Source organism: Salvelinus namaycush, unplaced genomic scaffold, assembly GCF_016432855.1.
Source record: "Salvelinus namaycush isolate Seneca unplaced genomic scaffold, SaNama_1.0 Scaffold3593, whole genome shotgun sequence".
Lineage (NCBI taxonomy): Eukaryota > Metazoa > Chordata > Actinopteri > Salmoniformes > Salmonidae > Salvelinus > Salvelinus namaycush.
In genome coordinates, this window is record NW_024060556.1 from 1 (window position 1) to 19,350 (window position 19,350).

Consider the following 19,350-nt stretch of genomic DNA (forward strand, 5'->3'; position numbering starts at 1 on the left):
CCCTAATGTCACCTCCTAGTCAGGATAATACTGAGCCCTAATGTCACCTCCTAGTCAGGATAATACTGAGCCCTAATGTCACCTCCTAGTGGCTTTGCCAGGATAATTCTGAGCCCTAATGTCACCTCCTAGTGGCTTTGCCAGGATAATACTGAGCCCTAATGTCACCTCCTAGTCAGGATAATACTGAGCCCTAATGTCACCTCCTAGTGGCTTTGCCAGGATAATACTGAGCCCTAATGTCACCTCCTAGTCAGGATAATACCGAGCCCTAATGTCACCTCCTAGTGGCTTTGTCAGGATAATACTGAGCCCTAATGTCACCTCCTAGTGGCTTTGTCAGGATAATACTGAGCCCTAATGTCACCTCCTAGTGGCTTTGTCAGGATAATACTGAGCCCTAATGTCACCTCCTAGTCAGGATAATACCGAGCCCTAATGTCACCTCCTAGTGGCTTTGTCAGGATAATACTGAGCCCTAATGTCACCTCCTAGTGGCTTTGTCAGGATAATACTGAGCCTTAATGTCACCTCCTAGTGGCTTTGTCAGGATAATACTGAGCCCTTAAATGTCACCTCCTAGTGGCTTTGTCAGGATAATACTGAGCCCTAATGTCACCTTCCCTAGTGGCTTTTGTCAGGATAATACTGAGGCCTTAATGTCACCGTCCCTAGTGGCTTTTCAGGATAATACTGAGCCCTAATGTCACCTCCTTGTCAGGATAATACTGAGCCCTAATGTCACCTCCTAGTGGCTTTGTCAGGATAATACTGAGCCTTAATGTCAACCTCCTAGTGGCTTTGTCAGGATATACTGAGCCCTAATGTCACCTCCTAGTGGCTTTGTCAGGATAATACTGAGCCCCTAATGTCACCTCCTAGTCAGGATAATACTGAGCCCTAATGTCACCTCCTAGTGGCTTTGTCAGGATAATACTGAGCCCTATGTCACCTCCTTGTCAGGATAATACTGAGCCCTAATGTCACCTCCTAGTGGCTTTGTCAGGATAATACTGAGCCCTAATGTCACCTCCTAGTGGCTTTGTCAGGATAATACTGAGCCCTAATGTCACCTCCTAGTGGCTTTGTCAGGATAATACTGAGCCCTAATGTCACCTCCTTGTCAGGATAATACTGAGCCCTAATGTCACCTCCTAGTGGCTTTGTCAGGATAATACTGAGCCCTAATGTCACCTCCTTGTCAGGATAATACTGAGCCCTAATGTCACCTCCTAGTGGCTTTGTCAGGATAATACTGAGCCCTAATGTCACCTCCTAGTGGCCTTGTCAGGATAATACTGAGCCCTAATGTCACCTCCTAGTGGCTTTGTCAGGATAATACTGAGCCCTAATGTCACCTCCTAGTGGCCTTGTCAGGATAATACTGAGCCCTAATGTCACCTCCTAGTGGCTTTGTCAGGATAATACTGAGCCCTAATGTCACCTCCTTGTGGCTTTGTCAGGATAATACTGAGCCCTAATGTCACCTCCTAGTGGCTTTGTCAGGATAATACTGAGCCCTAATGTCACCTCCTTGTCAGGATAATACTGAGCCCTAATGTCACCTCCTAGTGGCCTTGTCAGGATAATACTGAGCCCTAATGTCACCTCCTAGTGGCTTTGTCAGGATAATACTGAGCCCTAATGTCACCTCCTAGTGGCTTTGTCAGGATAATACTGAGCCCTAATGTCACCTCCTAGTGGCCTTGTCAGGATAATACTGAGCCCTAATGTCACCTCCTAGTGGCTTTGTCAGGATAATACTGAGCCCTAATGTCACCTCCTAGTGGCCTTGTCAGGATAATACTGAGCCCTAATGTCACCTCCTATTGGCTGGCAATCCAACCCTGAACAATACATAGTAGATCGACTAACTTTAATAACCTGAGCATGTACTATTGGTCAAGGAACCACGTGACATCACAACTTCAATATTTTATTAGAATGTCATTAATACAATATATTATCCAGGTAGACCAGGAGGGGTCCAACTCTGTCCACGGAGGGCCTGGCGTCTGCAGGTTTTTCCTCTCAGTTAATTTGCCTGTTGCAATTAACTCCTAGACAACCAGGTGAGGGGGAGTTCTTTACTAATTAGTGACCTTAATTAATCAATCAAGTACAAAGGGAGGAGGGAAAACCCCCTCAGACACTCAGACCTCCGTGGAATGGAGTTGGACATGTGATCCAGACCATCAAAAGCATTAGAGTACAAAAACTGTGTTTTTATTTCATAAAACTGTGTTTTAACTGAATTAAAACAAGGTAATGATCTTGGCATGAACTCAAAATACACAGAACTAAACGATTTGATGTTAAAAACATCTCATCGTAATGTGTTACGTCTTCTAGAGAAAATAAAATACATTTGAAAAGCGACGAATCCCACAACCATGTTTTGGTCGACAGCTTTTGGATATGAACCATTTCTCCTGAGCATTCGTCTGATGCTGTTCAACTCCAGCACCACTGGCACCGTGACACCACTGGCACCGTGACGCCACTGGCACCGTGACGCCACTGGCACCGTGACGCCACTGGCACCGTGACACCACTGGCACCGTGACACCACTGGCACAGTGACACCACTGGCACCGTGACACCACTGGCACCGTGACACCACTGGCACCGTGACACCACTGGCACCGTGACACCACTGGCACCGTGACACCACTGGCACCGTGGCACCGTGACACCACTGGCACCGTGACACCACTGGCACCGTGACACCACTGGCACCGTGACACCACTGGCACCGTGACACCACTGGCACCGTGACACCACTGGCACCGTGACACCACTGGCACCGCGACACCACTGGCACCGTGACCCAGTCAGAGAGGCTCTCGGCTTTAAACAGCTCAGTTATACAGGAATAAAGAGCACAGAGAAACACGGACAATATGACGGGTGAAACGACCAAATGGCAACCTATTCCCAACACAGGGGCCTATGGGGCCTGGGCTAAAGTAGTGCACTATATAGGGATTAGGGTGGCATTGGGTCCTTGTCTATAGTAGTACACTATATAGGGATTAGGGTGGCATTTGGGACGTACTGTAACCCCTCCAGTCTCCGCAACATTAGTGTTCACTGCCACAGGTGTTTTCTTGAAATGTTTAAGAGTAAATCAAAGTTTAAACCCTCTTCCCTTTAATCTATGATGGGGTGCAACGTTTCATAATGCATAGAGGACATTAAAGGCAGTTTGTGGATGTTCAACCTAAAGAGAGAGGACAACAGGTGGGTCTCTGTACAGGTGTGTGTGTGTGTGTGTACAGGTGTGTGTGTGTGTATAGGTGTGTGTGTACAGGTGTGTGTGTACAGGTGTGTGTGTACAGGTGTGTGTGTGTGTGTACAGGTGTGTGTGTGTGTACAGGTGTGTGTGTACAGGTGTGTGTGTACAGGTGTGTGTGTGTGTGTGTGTGTGTGTGTGTGTGTGTGTGTGTGTGTGTGTGTGTGTGTGTGTGTGTGTGTGTGTGTGTGTGTGTGTGTGTACAGGTGTGTCAGGGTCTCTGTAAAGGTGAGTCAGCGTCTCTGTAAAGGTGTGTGTGTACAGGTGTGTACAGGTGTGTCAGCGTCTCTGTAAAGGTGTGTGTGTGTACAGGTGTGTACAGGTGTGTCAGCGTCTCTGTAAAGGTGTGTGTGTACAGGTGTGTACAGGTGTGTCAGCGTCTCTGTAAAGGTGTGTGTGTACAGGTGTGTACAGGTGTGTCAGCGTCTCTGTAAAGGTGTGTGTGTGTACAGGTGTGTACAGGTGTGTCAGCGTCTCTGTAAAGGTGTGTGTACAGGTGAGTGTGTGTGTGTGTACAGGTGAGTGTGTGTGTGTGTGTACAGGTGAGTGTGTGTGTGTGTGTACAGGTGAGTGTGTGTGTGTGTACAGGTGAGTCAGTGGAAGCCGATGCGCAGCGCCTTGTTCTTGACCATGGTGAACTTGGAGACGAACACGGCGGCGTGGGCGGGGTCGACCAGGTAACGGTAGGTCTTGGTGACGGCGGGCGGAGGCTCGGCCGGGGTGATGGGAGGAGCCTGCTGGAGGGACGAGGCCGAGGGGGAGAGGAACGCAGACGCACGAGTCACATAGTCCACCAGGCGACCATACTGCTGCTCTGACAACTCCCTCCCACTGTCACCCTGAGGGGGAGGAGGAGAGAGGGGAGGAGGAAAGGAAGAGAGGAGAGAGGAGGGGCGAGGAAGAGAGGAGAGAGGAGGTGGGAGGGGAGGAGAGAGGGGAGGAGAGGAAGAGAGAGGGTAGGAGAGGAAGAGAGAGGGTAGGAGGAGGGGAGGAGAGAGGGGAGGAGGGGAGGGGAGGAAGAGGGGAGGGGGGAGGAAGAGGAGGGGAGGGGGGGAGGAGAGGAGAGGAGGAGGAGAGAGCGGAGGAAGAGGAGGAGAGGAGAGAGGGGGGAGGAGGTTTAGTGATGTTTCCTGCATGTTCTGAAATCTGAATATTTTTGTTCACTGTAGTTGGCTAAGGATAAACACGTCTGCTAAATGACCATATGATGATCACCCCTCCCTCACCCTCCCCCCCTCACCCCCCACCCCTACCTCCCTCACCCCTACCTCTACATCGTTGGTGAGTCTCTGCTGCTGCAGCGTGAGGGTCAGCGCCCCCAGGTGGTGGGGGTCTTGTTGACAGGCCACCTCAGTGATGGGGAAGGCCTGCTGTTGTGTGTCCTCAGACAGACTGACCACAAACACCACCTCCCCTGTCAGCAGCAGACACCCAGCATGCTCCTGACCCGACCCGGACACGATCACCACCTCCAGGGACATGTGCACCTCTGGACGACCCAGGGACTGGAGCATCTTCCTGGGGAGGGAGGAAGAGGAGACAGACACAGAGCACAGAGAGAGGTCAGCCGGGAGGAAGAGGAGACAGAGAGAGGTCAGCCGGGAGGAAGAGGAGACAGATACGCAGCACAGAGAGAGGTCAGCCGGGAGGAAGAGGAGACAGACACAGAGCACAGAGAGAGGTCAGCCGGGAGGAAGAGGAGACAGACACACAGCGCAGAGAGAGGTCAGCCGGGAGGAAGAGGAGACAGACACACAGCACAGAGAGAGGTCCGCCGACAGATGAATATACAAGAATCCCATTAGACCACATGACCATACAAATGTATACACACATGTTAAGTCACTAGATGTGTTGAACCTATTCAAACACTACCACACATGTTAAGTCACTAGATGTGTTGAACCTATTCAAACACTACCACACATGTTAAGTCACTAGATATGTTGTACCTATTCAAACACTACCACACATGTTAAGTCACTAGATATGTTGTACCTATTCAAACACTACCACACATGTTAAGTCACTAGATATGTTGTACCTATTCAAACACTACCACACATGTTAAGTCACTAGATATGTTGTACCTATTCAAACACTACCACACATGTTAAGTCACTAGATGTGTTGAACCTATTCAAACACTACCACACATGTTAAGTCACTAGATATGTTGTACCTATTCAAACACTACCACACATGTTAAGTCACTAGATATGTTGTACCTATTCAAACACTACCACACATGTTAAGTCACTAGATATGTTGTACCTATTCAAACACTACTACACATGTTAAGTCACTAGATATGTTGTACGTTTTCAAACACTACCACACATGTTAAGTCACTAGATATGTTGTACGTTTTCAAACACTACCACACATGTTAAGTCACTAGATGTGTTGAACCTATTCAAACACTACCACACATGTTAAGTCACTAGATCATTCAGTCTGGACAGCTTTAAGCAGTACAGCTTAAAGACTTTACTTGCACATTCATCTTCTGCACATCTACCATTCCAGTGTTTAATTGCTATATTGTAATTACTTCGCCACCATGGCCTTTTTATTGCCTTAACTCCCTTATCTTACCTCATTTGCACTCACTGTATATAGACTTTTTGTTTTCTTTTGTTCTACTGTATTATTGACTGTATGTTTTGTTTATTCCATGTGTAACTCTGTGTTGTTGTTTGTGTCACACTGCTTTGCTTTATCTTGACCAGGTCGCAGTTGTAAATGAGAACTTGTTCTCAACTGGCCTACCTGGTTAAATAAAGGTGAAATTAAATAATACATTAAAATAAAAACGATCCTGCACGGCCTTTCCCCTCCATGGAAGCAGATTTTAATTTATTCCTTATTCTACCAGGTCAGTTGACTGAGAACACATTCTCATTTACAGCAACCACCTGGGGAATAGTTACAGGGGAGAGGAGGGGGGGATGGATGAGCCAACAGGAAGCTGATGATGATTAGGTGGCCATGACGGAGGGCCAGATCGGGGATTTAACCAGGACAGCAGGGTTAACACCCCTACTCTGACGATAAGGGCCATGGGATCTGTAGTGACCACAGACAGTCAGGACACCCGTTTAACATCCCATCCAACCCTACACAGGGCAATGTCCCCAATCACTACCCTGGGGCGTTGGGATTTTATTTTTTAGACCAGAGGAAAGAGTAGCCTCCTACTGGCCCTCCAAAACCACCTCCAGCAGCACCGGGTCTCCCAGACCGACCAGAACCAAACCTGGTTAGTTCCAGCAGCATCGGGTCTCCCAGACCGACCAGGACCAAGCCTGGTTAGTTCCAGCAGTGGGATGCAAGGCGGTTCTGCTGGCCATGCTGAAGGAAACCACCTCCAGCAGCATCGGGTCTCCCAGACCGACCAGAACCAAACCTGGTTAGTTCCAGCAGCATCGGGTCTCCCAGACCGACCAGGACCAAACCTGGTTAGTTCCAGCAGCATCGGGTCTCCCAGACCGACCAGGACCAAACCTGGTTAGTTCCAGCAGCATCGGGTCTCCCAGACCGACCAGGACCAAACCTGGTTAGTTCCAGCAGCATCTGGTCTCCCAGACCGACCAGGACCAAACCTGGTTAGTTCCAGCAGCATCGGGTCTCCCAGACCGACCAGGACCAAACCTGGTTAGTTCCAGCAGCATCTGGTCTCCCAGACCGACCAGAACCAAACCTGGTTAGTTCCAGCAGCATCTGGTCTCCCAGACCGACCAGGACCAAACCTGGTTAGTTCCAGCAGCATCGGGTCTCCCAGACCGACCAGAACCAAACCTGGTTAGTTCCAGCAGCATCGGGTCTCCCAGACCGACCAGGACCAAACCTGGTTAGTTCCAGCAGCATCGGGTCTCCCAGACCAACCAGAACCAAGCCAGCAGAGGGGTGCAGGGCGGTTCTGCTGGCCATGCTGAAGGACACCACCTCCAGGATAACAAAGGGCAGTAACTACAGGGGACTGCTCAGCCAATCAGCCCTCAGCCAATCAGCCCTCAGCCAATCAGCCCTCTCAGTAACAGCTACAAGGGGACTGCGTTGTCCATTTCAGACACAGTGAACTCAGCCAATCAGCCCTCAGCCAATCAGCCCTCAGCCAATCAGCCCTCTCAGTAACAGCTACAACATACTGGAATGCACTGCTCATAGACTTGACAAACTGAACTGATTATTTACTGTGCACTTTGACCTTTTTAAATCACGGCTCAAATCAAACCCGAAGCCTGTACACCTGAGTTACCTGTGTCTCCTCCTATGTCAGAGGACAGCTGGCGACAGTGGTTTCTTTAACAGATTATTGTCGTCGTTAGAATCCTATTGTATTGGGATGTCATGTGTTTTGTAGTGAGTATGTGTGTTTGCGTAGCGGCTGTGTATCCTTCCCAGGATACATTTACATGGATGTTTCATGACTGTAATATTGATGATGTTTAATGTACACTGTCCCTGTCTAATTAATAAATACATTCCACGGTCCTCCAAGAGTTTCTGAATCTCTTCTTCTACTTCAGTTTGCTCCTCCGTTCCTGCAGCTTGGTGGGGAAGCAAATGAGCAGCAGGGATCCCTTTCATAAAGGTGACGTGGCTGTTGGGGAACTGGGCTGTGTGTGTGTGTGTGTAGAGTTCAGCTCTTACCAGACGTATTTGACGTGACTGTTGGGGGCGAGGGCTGACTTCTGGTCTGCTGGGAGGTACAGCTGTTTGGGGAGCTGCCAGAGACCAGCCCCATGAAGGATACCTGCTCAGGACAACCACACACACACACACACACACACACACACACACACACACACACACACACACACACAGAGTAGACCAAAGCAGAAAGGGTCAGTGTACAGTAGACTAGCCCCTACTCAGTCCCCAAGGCCCACAGGATGTGTGTGTGTGTTCCTGTGTGTGTGTGTGTATGTGTTACTGTGTGTGTGTGTGTGTGTGTGTGTGTGTGTTCCTGTGTGTGTGTGTGTGTGTATGTGTTACTGTGTGTGTGTATGTCTACATATGCAGCTTGTTGCCTCGTCTTCCTGTCAGCCGTGAAGTGACACGATGACGTCATGCATTTTAAAACAGGTCATAAAACATCCTACTGCTGATGATGTCACTGCTCTGGCACTCTGGAACCTACCCCCCCCCCCCCCCCCCCACCCTGTGTGTTGTAGATCCTACCCCCCCCCCCCCCCCCCACCCTGTGTGTTGTAGAACCTACCCCCCCCTGGCAGTATGTGTTAGCATACTGCCAGGACCCCCCAGGACAGAACACTACAGCAGGCCTACAGTACTGTTGAGGGAGTAATCTGTGCTAGCTGGAGTGGGAGGCTCGTAAAGAAAAACAACAATTGCTTAACAGGGGACTTGTAGTTCAGTGTAAAAGCGCTGGAATGCTCCCATAAAGTTGATGTGTAACGTTTTGACCAGAAGGTCTTCGTCAGGCCTGAGTGACAACACACCGGTTGTGTTGTATGTGTGTCCACTACTGTCGAACAGTGGCGTGTTAACAAACGATCAGGGCCGTCGTCGTAAATAAAGAATTTGTTCTGAGTTGACCTGCCAGTGGTAAAATAAAAAGAAAAAAAGCTCAAATGAAATGTTTAAATGAAACATAAACAGTGAAGTGTGTGAACCCACCGTATCCCGTCTGAGAGACCAGCTCTGCGGCGCCCCCTATAGGTTTGGTAAAGACCCCCACGATGCCTTTCCCCACCCCAGAGATGACCCCTTTGGCCTTGCTGCTTGCTGAACTCTGCATCTCTGAACCCCGCTGGAAGTTCTGCATGGGTTGGTCCACGATGCCAGCGATCGCTCCTGGAGACAACAGAGTATCATATATTACAACAGAGTATCATGTATTACAACAGAGTATCATGTATTACAACAGAGTATCATGTATTACAACAGAGTATTACAACAGAGTATCATGTATTACAACAGAGTATCATGTATTACAACAGAGTATCATGTATTACAACAGAGTATCATGTATTACAACAGAGTATCATGTATTACAACAGAGTATTACAACAGAGTATCATGTATTACAACAGAGTATCATGTATTACAACAGAGTATTACAACAGAGTATCATGTATTACAACAGAGTATCATGTATTACAACAGAGTATCATGTATTACAACATAGTATCATGTATTACAACAGAGTATCATGTATTACAACAGAGTATTACAACAGAGTATCATGTATTACAACAGAGTATCATGTATTACAACAGAGTATCATGTATTACAACAGAGTATCATGTATTACAACAGAGTATCATGTATTACAACAGAGTATTACAACAGAGTATCATGTATTACAACAGAGTATCATGTATTACAACAGAGTATCATGTATTACAACAGAGTATCATGTATTACAACAGAGTATCATGTATTACAACAGAGTATCATGTATTACAACAGAGTATCATGTATTACAACAGAGTATCATGTATTACAACATAGTATCATGTATTACAACAGAGTGTCATGTATTACAACAGAGAATCATGTATTACAACAGAGAATCATGTATTACAACAGAGTGTCATGTATTACAACAGAGTATCATGTATTACAACAGAGTGTCATGTATTACAACAGAGAATCATGTATTACAACAGAGTGTCATGTATTACAACAGAGAATCATGTATTACAACAGAGTATCATGTATTACAACAGAGAATCATGTATTACAACAGAGTATCATGTATTACAACATAGTATCATGTATTACAACAGAGTGTCATGTATTACAACAGAGAATCATGTATTACAACAGAGAATCATGTATTACAACAGAGTGTCATGTATTACAACAGAGTATCATGTATTACAACAGAGTATCATGTATTACAACAGAGTATCATGTATTATAACAGTGTTACAACATAGTATCATGTATTACAACAGAGTGTCATGTATTACAACAGAGTATCATGTATTACAACAGAGAATCATGTATTACAACAGAGTGTCATGTATTACAACAGAGTATCATGTATTACAACAGAGTATCATGTATTACAACAGAGTATCATGTATTATAACAGTGTTACAACATAGTGTCATGTATTACAACAGAGTATCATGTATTATAACAGAGTATCATGTATTATAACAGAGTGTCATGTATTACAACAGAGTGTCATGTATTACAACAGAGTATCATGTATTACAACAGAGTATCATGTATTACAACAGAGTATCATGTATTACAACATAGTATCATGTATTACAACAGAGTATCATGTATTACAACAGAGTATCATGTATTATAACAGAGTGTCATGTATTACAACAGAGTATCATGTATTACAACAGAGTATCATGTATTACAACAGAGTGTCATGTATTACAACAGAGTATCATGTATTACAACAGAGTATCATGTATTATAACAGAGAATCATGTATTATAACAGTGTTACAACATAGTATCATGTATTACAACAGAGTATCATGTATTACAACAGAGTATCATGTATTATAACAGAGAATCATGTATTATAACAGAGTGTCATGTATTACAACAGAGAATCATGTATTATAACAGAGTGTCATGTATTACAACAGAGAATCATGTGTTACAACATAGTATCATGTATTACAACAGTATCATGTATTACAACAGAGAATCATGTATTACAACAGAGTATCATGTATTACAACAGAGAATCATGTATTACAACATAGTATCATGTATGGCTGAGTGACTGGCTGAGTGACTGTCTGAGTGACCGGCTAACTGTCTGAGTGACTGGCTAACTGACTGACTGACTGTCTGAGTGACTGGCTGACTGAGTGACTGGCTGACTGGCTGAGTGACTGAGTGACTGGCTGAGTGACTGGCTGACTGGCTGAGTGACTGTCTGACTGTCTGGCTAACTGACTGTCTGGCTAACTGAGTGACTGGCTGAGTGACTGGCTGTCTGGCTGACTGTCTGGCTGAGTGACTGGCTGTCTGGCTAACTGGCTGGCTGAGTGACTGACTGGCTAACTGACTGACTGGCTGAGTGACTGGCTGAGTGACTGGCTGTCTGGCTGAGTGACTGGCTGACTGTCTGGCTAACTGACTGTCTGGCTAACTGACTGACTGGCTGGCTGAGTGACTGACTGGCTGGCTGAGTGACTAGCTGACTGACTGACTGTCTGTCTATACTCCACCCACCCAGTAGGCTGATGCCCAGTCTAGACAGGCCCTGTCTGAGTCCGTCCCCCAGGCTCTCAGGTAGCTGTCTCCTCCACTCCTCCTGCCTGGTATAGTGCTCCTCATCCAGGGACAGCCGGTCCATGTTCCTGGCCAGGCTGGTCGCCAGGTTGGTGATGGACGTCAGCGTGCCTATAGGAAGAGACAGGAGAATTAACTGACTAACCTGTTCCCAGACCTGTTTAAAAATATACAGGATTTAAAGGCACAATCCTGAGTTTATATTTCAGACCAACAGATGCCTCGCTACTAGGTATGGTACCTTTAGAGATGTGTTAGAGATGTGGTATGGTACCTTTAGAGATGTGTTAGAGATGTGGTATGGTACCATTAGAGATGTGGTATGGTACCATTAGAGATGTGGTATGGTACCTTTAGAGATGTGGTATGGTACCTTTAGAGATGTGTTAGAGATGTGGTATGGTACCTTTAGAGATGTGGTATGGTACCATTAGAGATGTGTTAGAGATGTGGTATGGTACCTTTAGAGATGTGTTAGAGATGTGGTATGGTACCTTTAGAGATGTGGTATGGTACCATTAGAGATGTGTTATGGTACCTTTAGAGATGTGGTATGGTACCATTAGAGATGTGTTATGGTACCTTTAGAGATGTGGTATGGTACCATTAGAGATGTGGTATGGTACCTTTAGAGATGTGGTATGGTACCTTTAGAGATGTGGTATGGTACCATTAGAGATGTGTTATGGTACCTTTAGAGATGTGGTATGGTACCATTAGAGATGTGGTATGGTACCTTTAGAGATGTGGTATGGTACCATTAGAGATGTGTTAGAGATGTGGTATGGTACCTTTAGAGATGTGGTATGGTACCATTAGAGATGTGGTATGGTACCTTTAGAGATGTGTTAGAGATGTGGTATGGTACCTTTAGAGATGTGGTATGGTACCATTAGAGATGTGTTATGGTACCTTTAGAGATGTGGTATGGTACCATTAGAGATGTGTTATGGTACCTTTAGAGATGTGGTATGGTACCATTAGAGATGTGGTATGGTACCATTAGAGATGTGGTATGGTACCTTTAGAGATGTGGTATGGTACCATTAGAGATGTGTTATGGTACCTTTAGAGATGTGGTATGGTACCTTTATAGATGTGGTATGGTACCTTTAGAGATGTGGTATGGTACCATTAGAGATGTGGTATGGTACCTTTAGAGATGTGGTATGGTACCTTTAGAGATGTGGTATGGTACCATTAGAGATGTGGTATGGTACCTTTAGAGATGTGGTATGGTACCATTAGAGATGTGGTATGGTACCATTAGAGATGTGGTATGGTACCTTTAGAGGTGTGGTATGGTACCATTATAGATGTGGTATGGTACCATTAGAGATGTGGTATGGTACCTTTAGAGATGTGTTAGAGATGTGGTATGGTGCCTTTAGAGATGTGGTATGGTACCTTTAGAGATGTGGTATGGTACCTTTAGAGATGTGGTATGGTACCTTTAGAGATGTGGTATGGTACCTTTAGAGATGTGGTATGGTACCTTTAGAGATGTGGTATGGTACCTTTAGAGATGTGGTATGGTACCTTTAGAGATGTGTTATGGTTCCTTTAGAGATGTGGTATGGTGCCATTAGAGGTGTGTTAGAGATGTGTTATGGTACCTTTAGAGATGTGGTATGGTACCTTTAGAGATGTGGTATGGTACCTTTATAGATGTGGTATGGTACCTTTAGAGATGTGTTATGGTACCTTTAGAGATGTGGTATGGTACCTTTAGAGATGTGTTATGGTTCCTTTAGAGATGTGGTATGGTGCCATTAGAGGTGTGTTAGAGATGTGGTATGGTACCTTTAGCGATGTGGTATGGTACCATTAGAGATGTGGTATGTTACCTTTAGAGATGTGGTATGGTACCTTTAGAGATGTGGTATGGTACCTTTAGAGATGTGTTAGAGATGTGGTATGGTACCATTAGAGATGTGGTATGGTACCTTTAGAGATGTGGTATGGTACCATTAGAGATGTGGTGTGGTATGGTACCTTTAGAGATGTGTTATGGTTCCTTTAGAGATGTGGTATGGTGCCATTAGAGGTGTGTTATGGTACCTTTAGAGATGTGTTAGAGATGTGGTATGGTACCTTTAGAGATGTGGTATGGTACCTTTAGAGATGTGGTATGGTACCATTAGAGATGTGTTAGAGATGTGGTATGGTACATTTAGAGATGTGCTATGGTACCTTTAGAGATGTGGCATGGTACCATTAGAGATGTGGTATGGTACCATTAGAGATGTGGTATGGTACCTTTAGAGATGTGGTATGGTACCTTTAGAGATGTGTTAGAGATGTGGTATGGTACCTTTAGAGATGTGTTTGACGAATGAGGTGGTTCCTCGTGACACTCCGCTGACGAAGGCCCCGGGGCCCCGGGTTAAACCCTCATATGGCAGGCGGAAGAAGTCTGCTACTCCGTTACCGATGGACCTCACCAGACTGGCAGGACTTCCAAGGAGATCCAGAGACCCCACCACCCAGCCTGGAGAGAGGGAGAGAAAGAGAGAGAGAGAGGGAGAGAGAGAGCGAGAGAGGGAGATTGAGAGAGAGAGGGCGAGGGAGATTGAGAGTGAGAGAGAGAGAGAGAGGGATCGAGCGAAAGATGGAGAGGGAGAGGGAGTGAGAGACGTCAGGACAGCCCACAGGCCCCTAGAGTACGGTACCTGCCAACCCTGAGGACCGGCCGACGAGGGGAAGCTGTCACACGTCAATAAACAATGTGACGTAACTTCACTAGTCTGACTGTGGCACCCCTACACACACACACACACACACACACACACACACACACACACACACACACTCCCTCCCACTCACCAGCTCTGAACAGGGCGCCGGCAGCGTAGTGCATGGTGAGTGCGTGAATCAGCTGTCTGGCTGTAGTACAGAGCGGTCCTCTGTCGAACAGGGAGAAAGACAGCGGGGTGTGGTCCGAGGCGATGTAGAGCTTCAGAGAGGCGTGGATGCTAACCAACACGTTGACCGGCTGAATGACCAGTCGCTGCAGCCTCAGAGGGTGCACCAGGGCTGGGATGGACTGAAGGACGGTCTCCGGGAGCAAGGGACCACCGTAGTGCTCTGAGAGGTTAGGGCCCGGGGAAGGGGCCAGGGCTGAGTCTGGGATGTAGGTGTGAAACAGAGTCTTGATGTAGTAGACGAAGGTGTCCTCTAGGTAGAGACGGGCTGGTTTGATGTGGAAGGTCAGCTGGTCCACACTGTAGTCCTCCCTGTAGGAAAGACAAGGCCCCAGTCAGGAACAGCTTTACCTCAACCAGCAGCAGGCTATTGAACAGAGGACCACAGGACCCAACATGGGACACATGACATGGCTGGACGGTGTCTCACAAGGGACAATGATGGAGAGATCTGCTCTGTCTGCTCACCTTCCCACCTTCCCATTAATGATGCTGTATTAATGATGCTGTATTGATGATGCTGTAATAATGATGCTGTATTAATGCTGCTGTATTGATGCTGTATTAATGATGCTGTATTGATGTTGTAATAATGATGCTGTATTAATGATGTATTAATGATGCTGTATTAATGATGCTGTATTAATGATGTTTTAATGATGCTGTATTAATGATGTTTTAATGATGCCGTATTAATGATGCTGTATTCATGTTGTATTAATGATGCTGTGTTAATTTAATGATGCTGTATTAATGATGTTGTGTTAATTTAATGATGCTGAATCAATGATGCTGTATTAATGATGCTGTATTAATGATGTTGTATTAATGATGCTGTATTAATTTAATGATGCTATATTAATGATGCTGTATTAATGATGCTGTATCAATGATGTTGTATTAATGATGCTGTATTAATTTAATGATGCTGTATTAATGATGCTGTATTAATGATGCTGTATTCATGATGTATTAATGATGCTGTATTGATGTTGTATTAATGATGCTGTATTAATGATGCTGAATTAATGATGCTGTATTGATGTTGTATTAATGATGCTGTAATAATGATGCTGAATTAATGATGCTGTATTGATGTTGTATTAATGATGCTGTATTAATGATGCTGTATTAATGATGCTGCATTAATTTAATGATGCTGTATTAATGATGCTGTATCAATGATGCTGAATTAATGATGCTGAATCAATGATGCTGTATTGATGTTGTATTAATGATGCTGTATTATTGATGCTGTATAGTTGGTATGCTGATATTGGTATTACTTCCATGGCCAACACAGTGATGGTATTATACCTGTCCAGGGTGAGACCCAGCTGGAGGAAGCACGACGCCTTAAACTCCTCCAGGGCCTGTAGTGAGGTGGTGGGGTTGGCATCGCTGGTCCAGAGGGGAAGCTCCACACTCTGCTCCTGGCACAACAACACCGGGAAGTGGAAGCTGGCACGGTTATACAGCTGGTTGTCCACCTGGACGAGAACAGAGGAATATCTAGTTAATATAGATCTATACTGTAGTTATCCACCTGGACGAGAACAGAGGAATATCTAGTTAATATAGATCTATATACTCTAGTTAGTGTAGCTCTATACTGTAGTTATCCACCTGGACGAGAACAGAGGAATATCTAGTTAATATAGATATATATACTATAGTTAGTGTAGCTCTATACTGTAGTTGTCCACCTGGACGAGAACAGAGGAATATCTAGTTAGTGTAGATCTATACTGTAGTTATCCATCTGGACGAGAACAGAGGAATATCTAGTTAATATAGATATATATAGTGTAGATCTATACTGTAGTTATCCAGCTGGAAAAGAACAGAGGAATATCTAGTTAGTGTAGATCTATACTGTAGTTATCCACCTGGACGAGAACAGAGGAATATCTAGTTAATATAGATATATATAGTGTAGATCTATACTGTAGTTATCCACCTGGACGAGAACAGAGGAATATCTAGTTAATATAGATATATATACTCTAGTTAGTGTAGCTCTATACTGTAGTTATCCACCTGGACGAGAACAGAGGAATATCTAGTTAATATAGATCTATATACTCTAGTTAGTGTAGCTCTATACTGTAGTTATCCACCTGGACGAGAACAGAGGAATATCTAGTTAGTGTAGATCTATACTGTAGTTATCCACCTGGACGAGAACAGAGGAATATCTAGTTAGTGTAGATCTATACTGTAGTTATCCAGCTGGAAGAGAACAGAGGAATATCTAGTTAATATAGATCTATACTGTAGTTATCCACCTGGGTGAGAACAGAGGAATATCTAGTTAATATAGATCTATATACTCTAGTTAGTGTAGCTCTATACTGTAGTTATCCACCTGGACGAGAACAGAGGAATATCTAGTTAGTGTAGATCTATACTGTAGTTATCCACCTGGACGAGAACAGAGGAATATCTAGTTAGTGTAGATCTATACTGTAGTTATCCAGCTGGAAGAGAACAGAGGAATATCTAGTTAATATAGATCTATACTGTAGTTATCCACCTGGGTGAGAACAGAGGAATATCTAGTTAATATAGATCTATATAATCTAGTTAGTGTAGATCTATACTGTAGTTATCCACCTGGACGAGAACAGAGGAATATCTAGTTAATATAGATATATATAGTGTAGATCTATACTGTAGTTATACAGCTGGAAGAGAACAGAGGAATATCTAGTTAATATAGATCTATATAATCTAGTTAGTGTAGCTCTATACTGTAGTTATACAGCTGGAAGAGAACAGAGGAATATCTAGTTAATATAGATCTATATAATCTGGTTAGTGTAGATCTATACTGTAGTTATCCACCTGGACGAGAACAGAGGAATATCTAGTTAATATAGATATATATAGTGTAGATCTATACTGTAGTTATCCAGCTGGACGAGAACAGAGGAATATCTAGTTAATATAGATATATATAGTGTAGATCTATACTGTAGTTATCCACCTGGACGAGAACAGGGGAATATCTAGTTAATATAGATATATATAGTGTAGATCTGTACTGTAGTTATCCAGCTGGACGAGAACAGAGGAATATCTAGTTAATATAGTGTAGATCTATACTGTAGTTATCCAGCTGGACGAGAACACAGGAATATCTAGTTAATATAGATATATATAGTGTAGATCTATACTGTAGTTATCCAGCTGGACGAGAACACAGGAATATCTAGTTAATATAGATATATATTGTGTAGATCTATACTGCAGTTATCCAGCTGGAAGAGAACAGATGAATATCTAGTTAATATAGATATATAGTGTAGATCTATACTGTAGTTATCCAGCTGGAAGAGAACAGAGGAAGATATTTAGATGGCGGAATCAGGGAATGTACCTTTTCTAAGTTTTCTATTTTACAGAAGATGTTTCGCATTGTTTCACAGTCGATGAAGAAAGAAAAGCCTTCATGTTGCTCCTGTGCTTTATTTCTTCATGCAGACACAATGTTTTGGCTGAAACAGCCTTTGCCAGGTGACCTATAAATAGCCTTCGTCAGGTGACCTATAAATACCCTTCGTCAGGTGACCTATAAACAGCCTTCGTCAGGTGACCTATAAACAGCCTTCGTCAGGTGACCTATAAACAGCCTTCGTCAGGTGACCTATAAATAGCCTTCGTCAGGTGACCTATAAATAGCCTTCGTCAGGTGACCTACAAATAGCAATCGTCAGGTGACCTATAAAAGTCAACCCACCTGCAGGCTGGCACAGTGGACTTCCACCAGACAGGCCTCTCCCATCCCGGCGGTGACCAGCCTCCTGCCTCCTTCACCCAGCCCCGTGCCAGAGTCACCCAGCCGTGCAGGACACAGGTTCAGTAGCAGTTTGGACAGAGTCAGCCTCAAGAGCTCCACGGAACCCGAACGACTGGTGATGTCATCACTCAGCGACACACTGGCCTCGCTCAGCAACACCCTGAACGCCAGCTTCCGATTGGACGTCCTGAGAGACAGATATCAATCAGTTATGTTGATCCTTTAAAAATGGTTTTATTGTTGATAAAACAAAGGGCTGGCTGGGGTTTACACAGAACGGTGGTTACAGCGCCCCCAAGTGGCGAAATAGAATATGTCCTGCATCCTTTGTCAGGGTCAACTATGACCTGCTAATGTTGTTGATGCAGGTTATAATTAACTGCTCATCATTATCAATTATAGATTACATTAAAACAAAGCAAAAATCATATACTTTATTATGATACAAATATAGTGTCTTGTTTGTCTCTCCTGTAGTAGGGTTAGAGGTTAAAGGTTAGGTGTTAGGGGTTAGAGGTTAGGGGTTAGAGGTTAGGGGTTAGGGGTTAGGGGTTGTAAGGACTGGTACCTGTTGTACAGGCTCATGACAGAGTCCACGCTGGGTTAGAGGTTAGGGGTTAGGGGTTAGAGGTTAGGGGATGTAAGGACTGGTACCTGTTGTGCAGGCTCATGACAGAGTCCACGCTGCCCTCTGGTGCCAGGGTGAGGATGACTGTGCCACCCTGATGGACTACGTCTATGTAGAGACAGCCAAACCCTGGTAGGAAAACCACCTGCAACACAACACACCTTTACTCAGGACATTTACTCAGACCCAGAATGACCTGCTGAAGTGGTGCTGCCAACAAGAGACAATATATACAGACAGAATACAGAATATAGTCATTTACACATCAACTACATGCAGTACAGACCATATGGCTACAGTAAACACAGACGACAGGAGAGTTAGACCTCTCTATAGTAAACACAGATGATAGGAGAGTTAGACCTCTCTACTGTAAACACAGACGACAGAAGAGTTAGACCTCTCTATAGTAAACACAGATGATAGGAGAGTTAGACCTCTCTACAGTAAAC

General features: G+C 44.6%; 1 protein-coding gene across 1 annotated transcript; it reads right to left on the reverse strand.

Moving 5' to 3' along the window:
- Positions 1-3,413: 3,413 nt before the first annotated feature.
- Positions 3,414-19,043, reverse strand: LOC120040518 (vacuolar protein sorting-associated protein 13B-like; the record flags this gene model as incomplete). Its single annotated transcript, XM_038985634.1, has 10 exons — positions 3,414-4,134; positions 4,564-4,813; positions 7,952-8,054; positions 8,942-9,118; positions 11,485-11,655; positions 13,859-14,035; positions 14,371-14,780; positions 15,786-15,958; positions 18,211-18,457; positions 18,925-19,043. Coding segments are annotated over 10 exons (2,073 nt in total), but the record flags the coding sequence as incomplete, so codon positions are not given.
- Between the last annotated feature and the right edge of the window lie 307 nt (positions 19,044-19,350).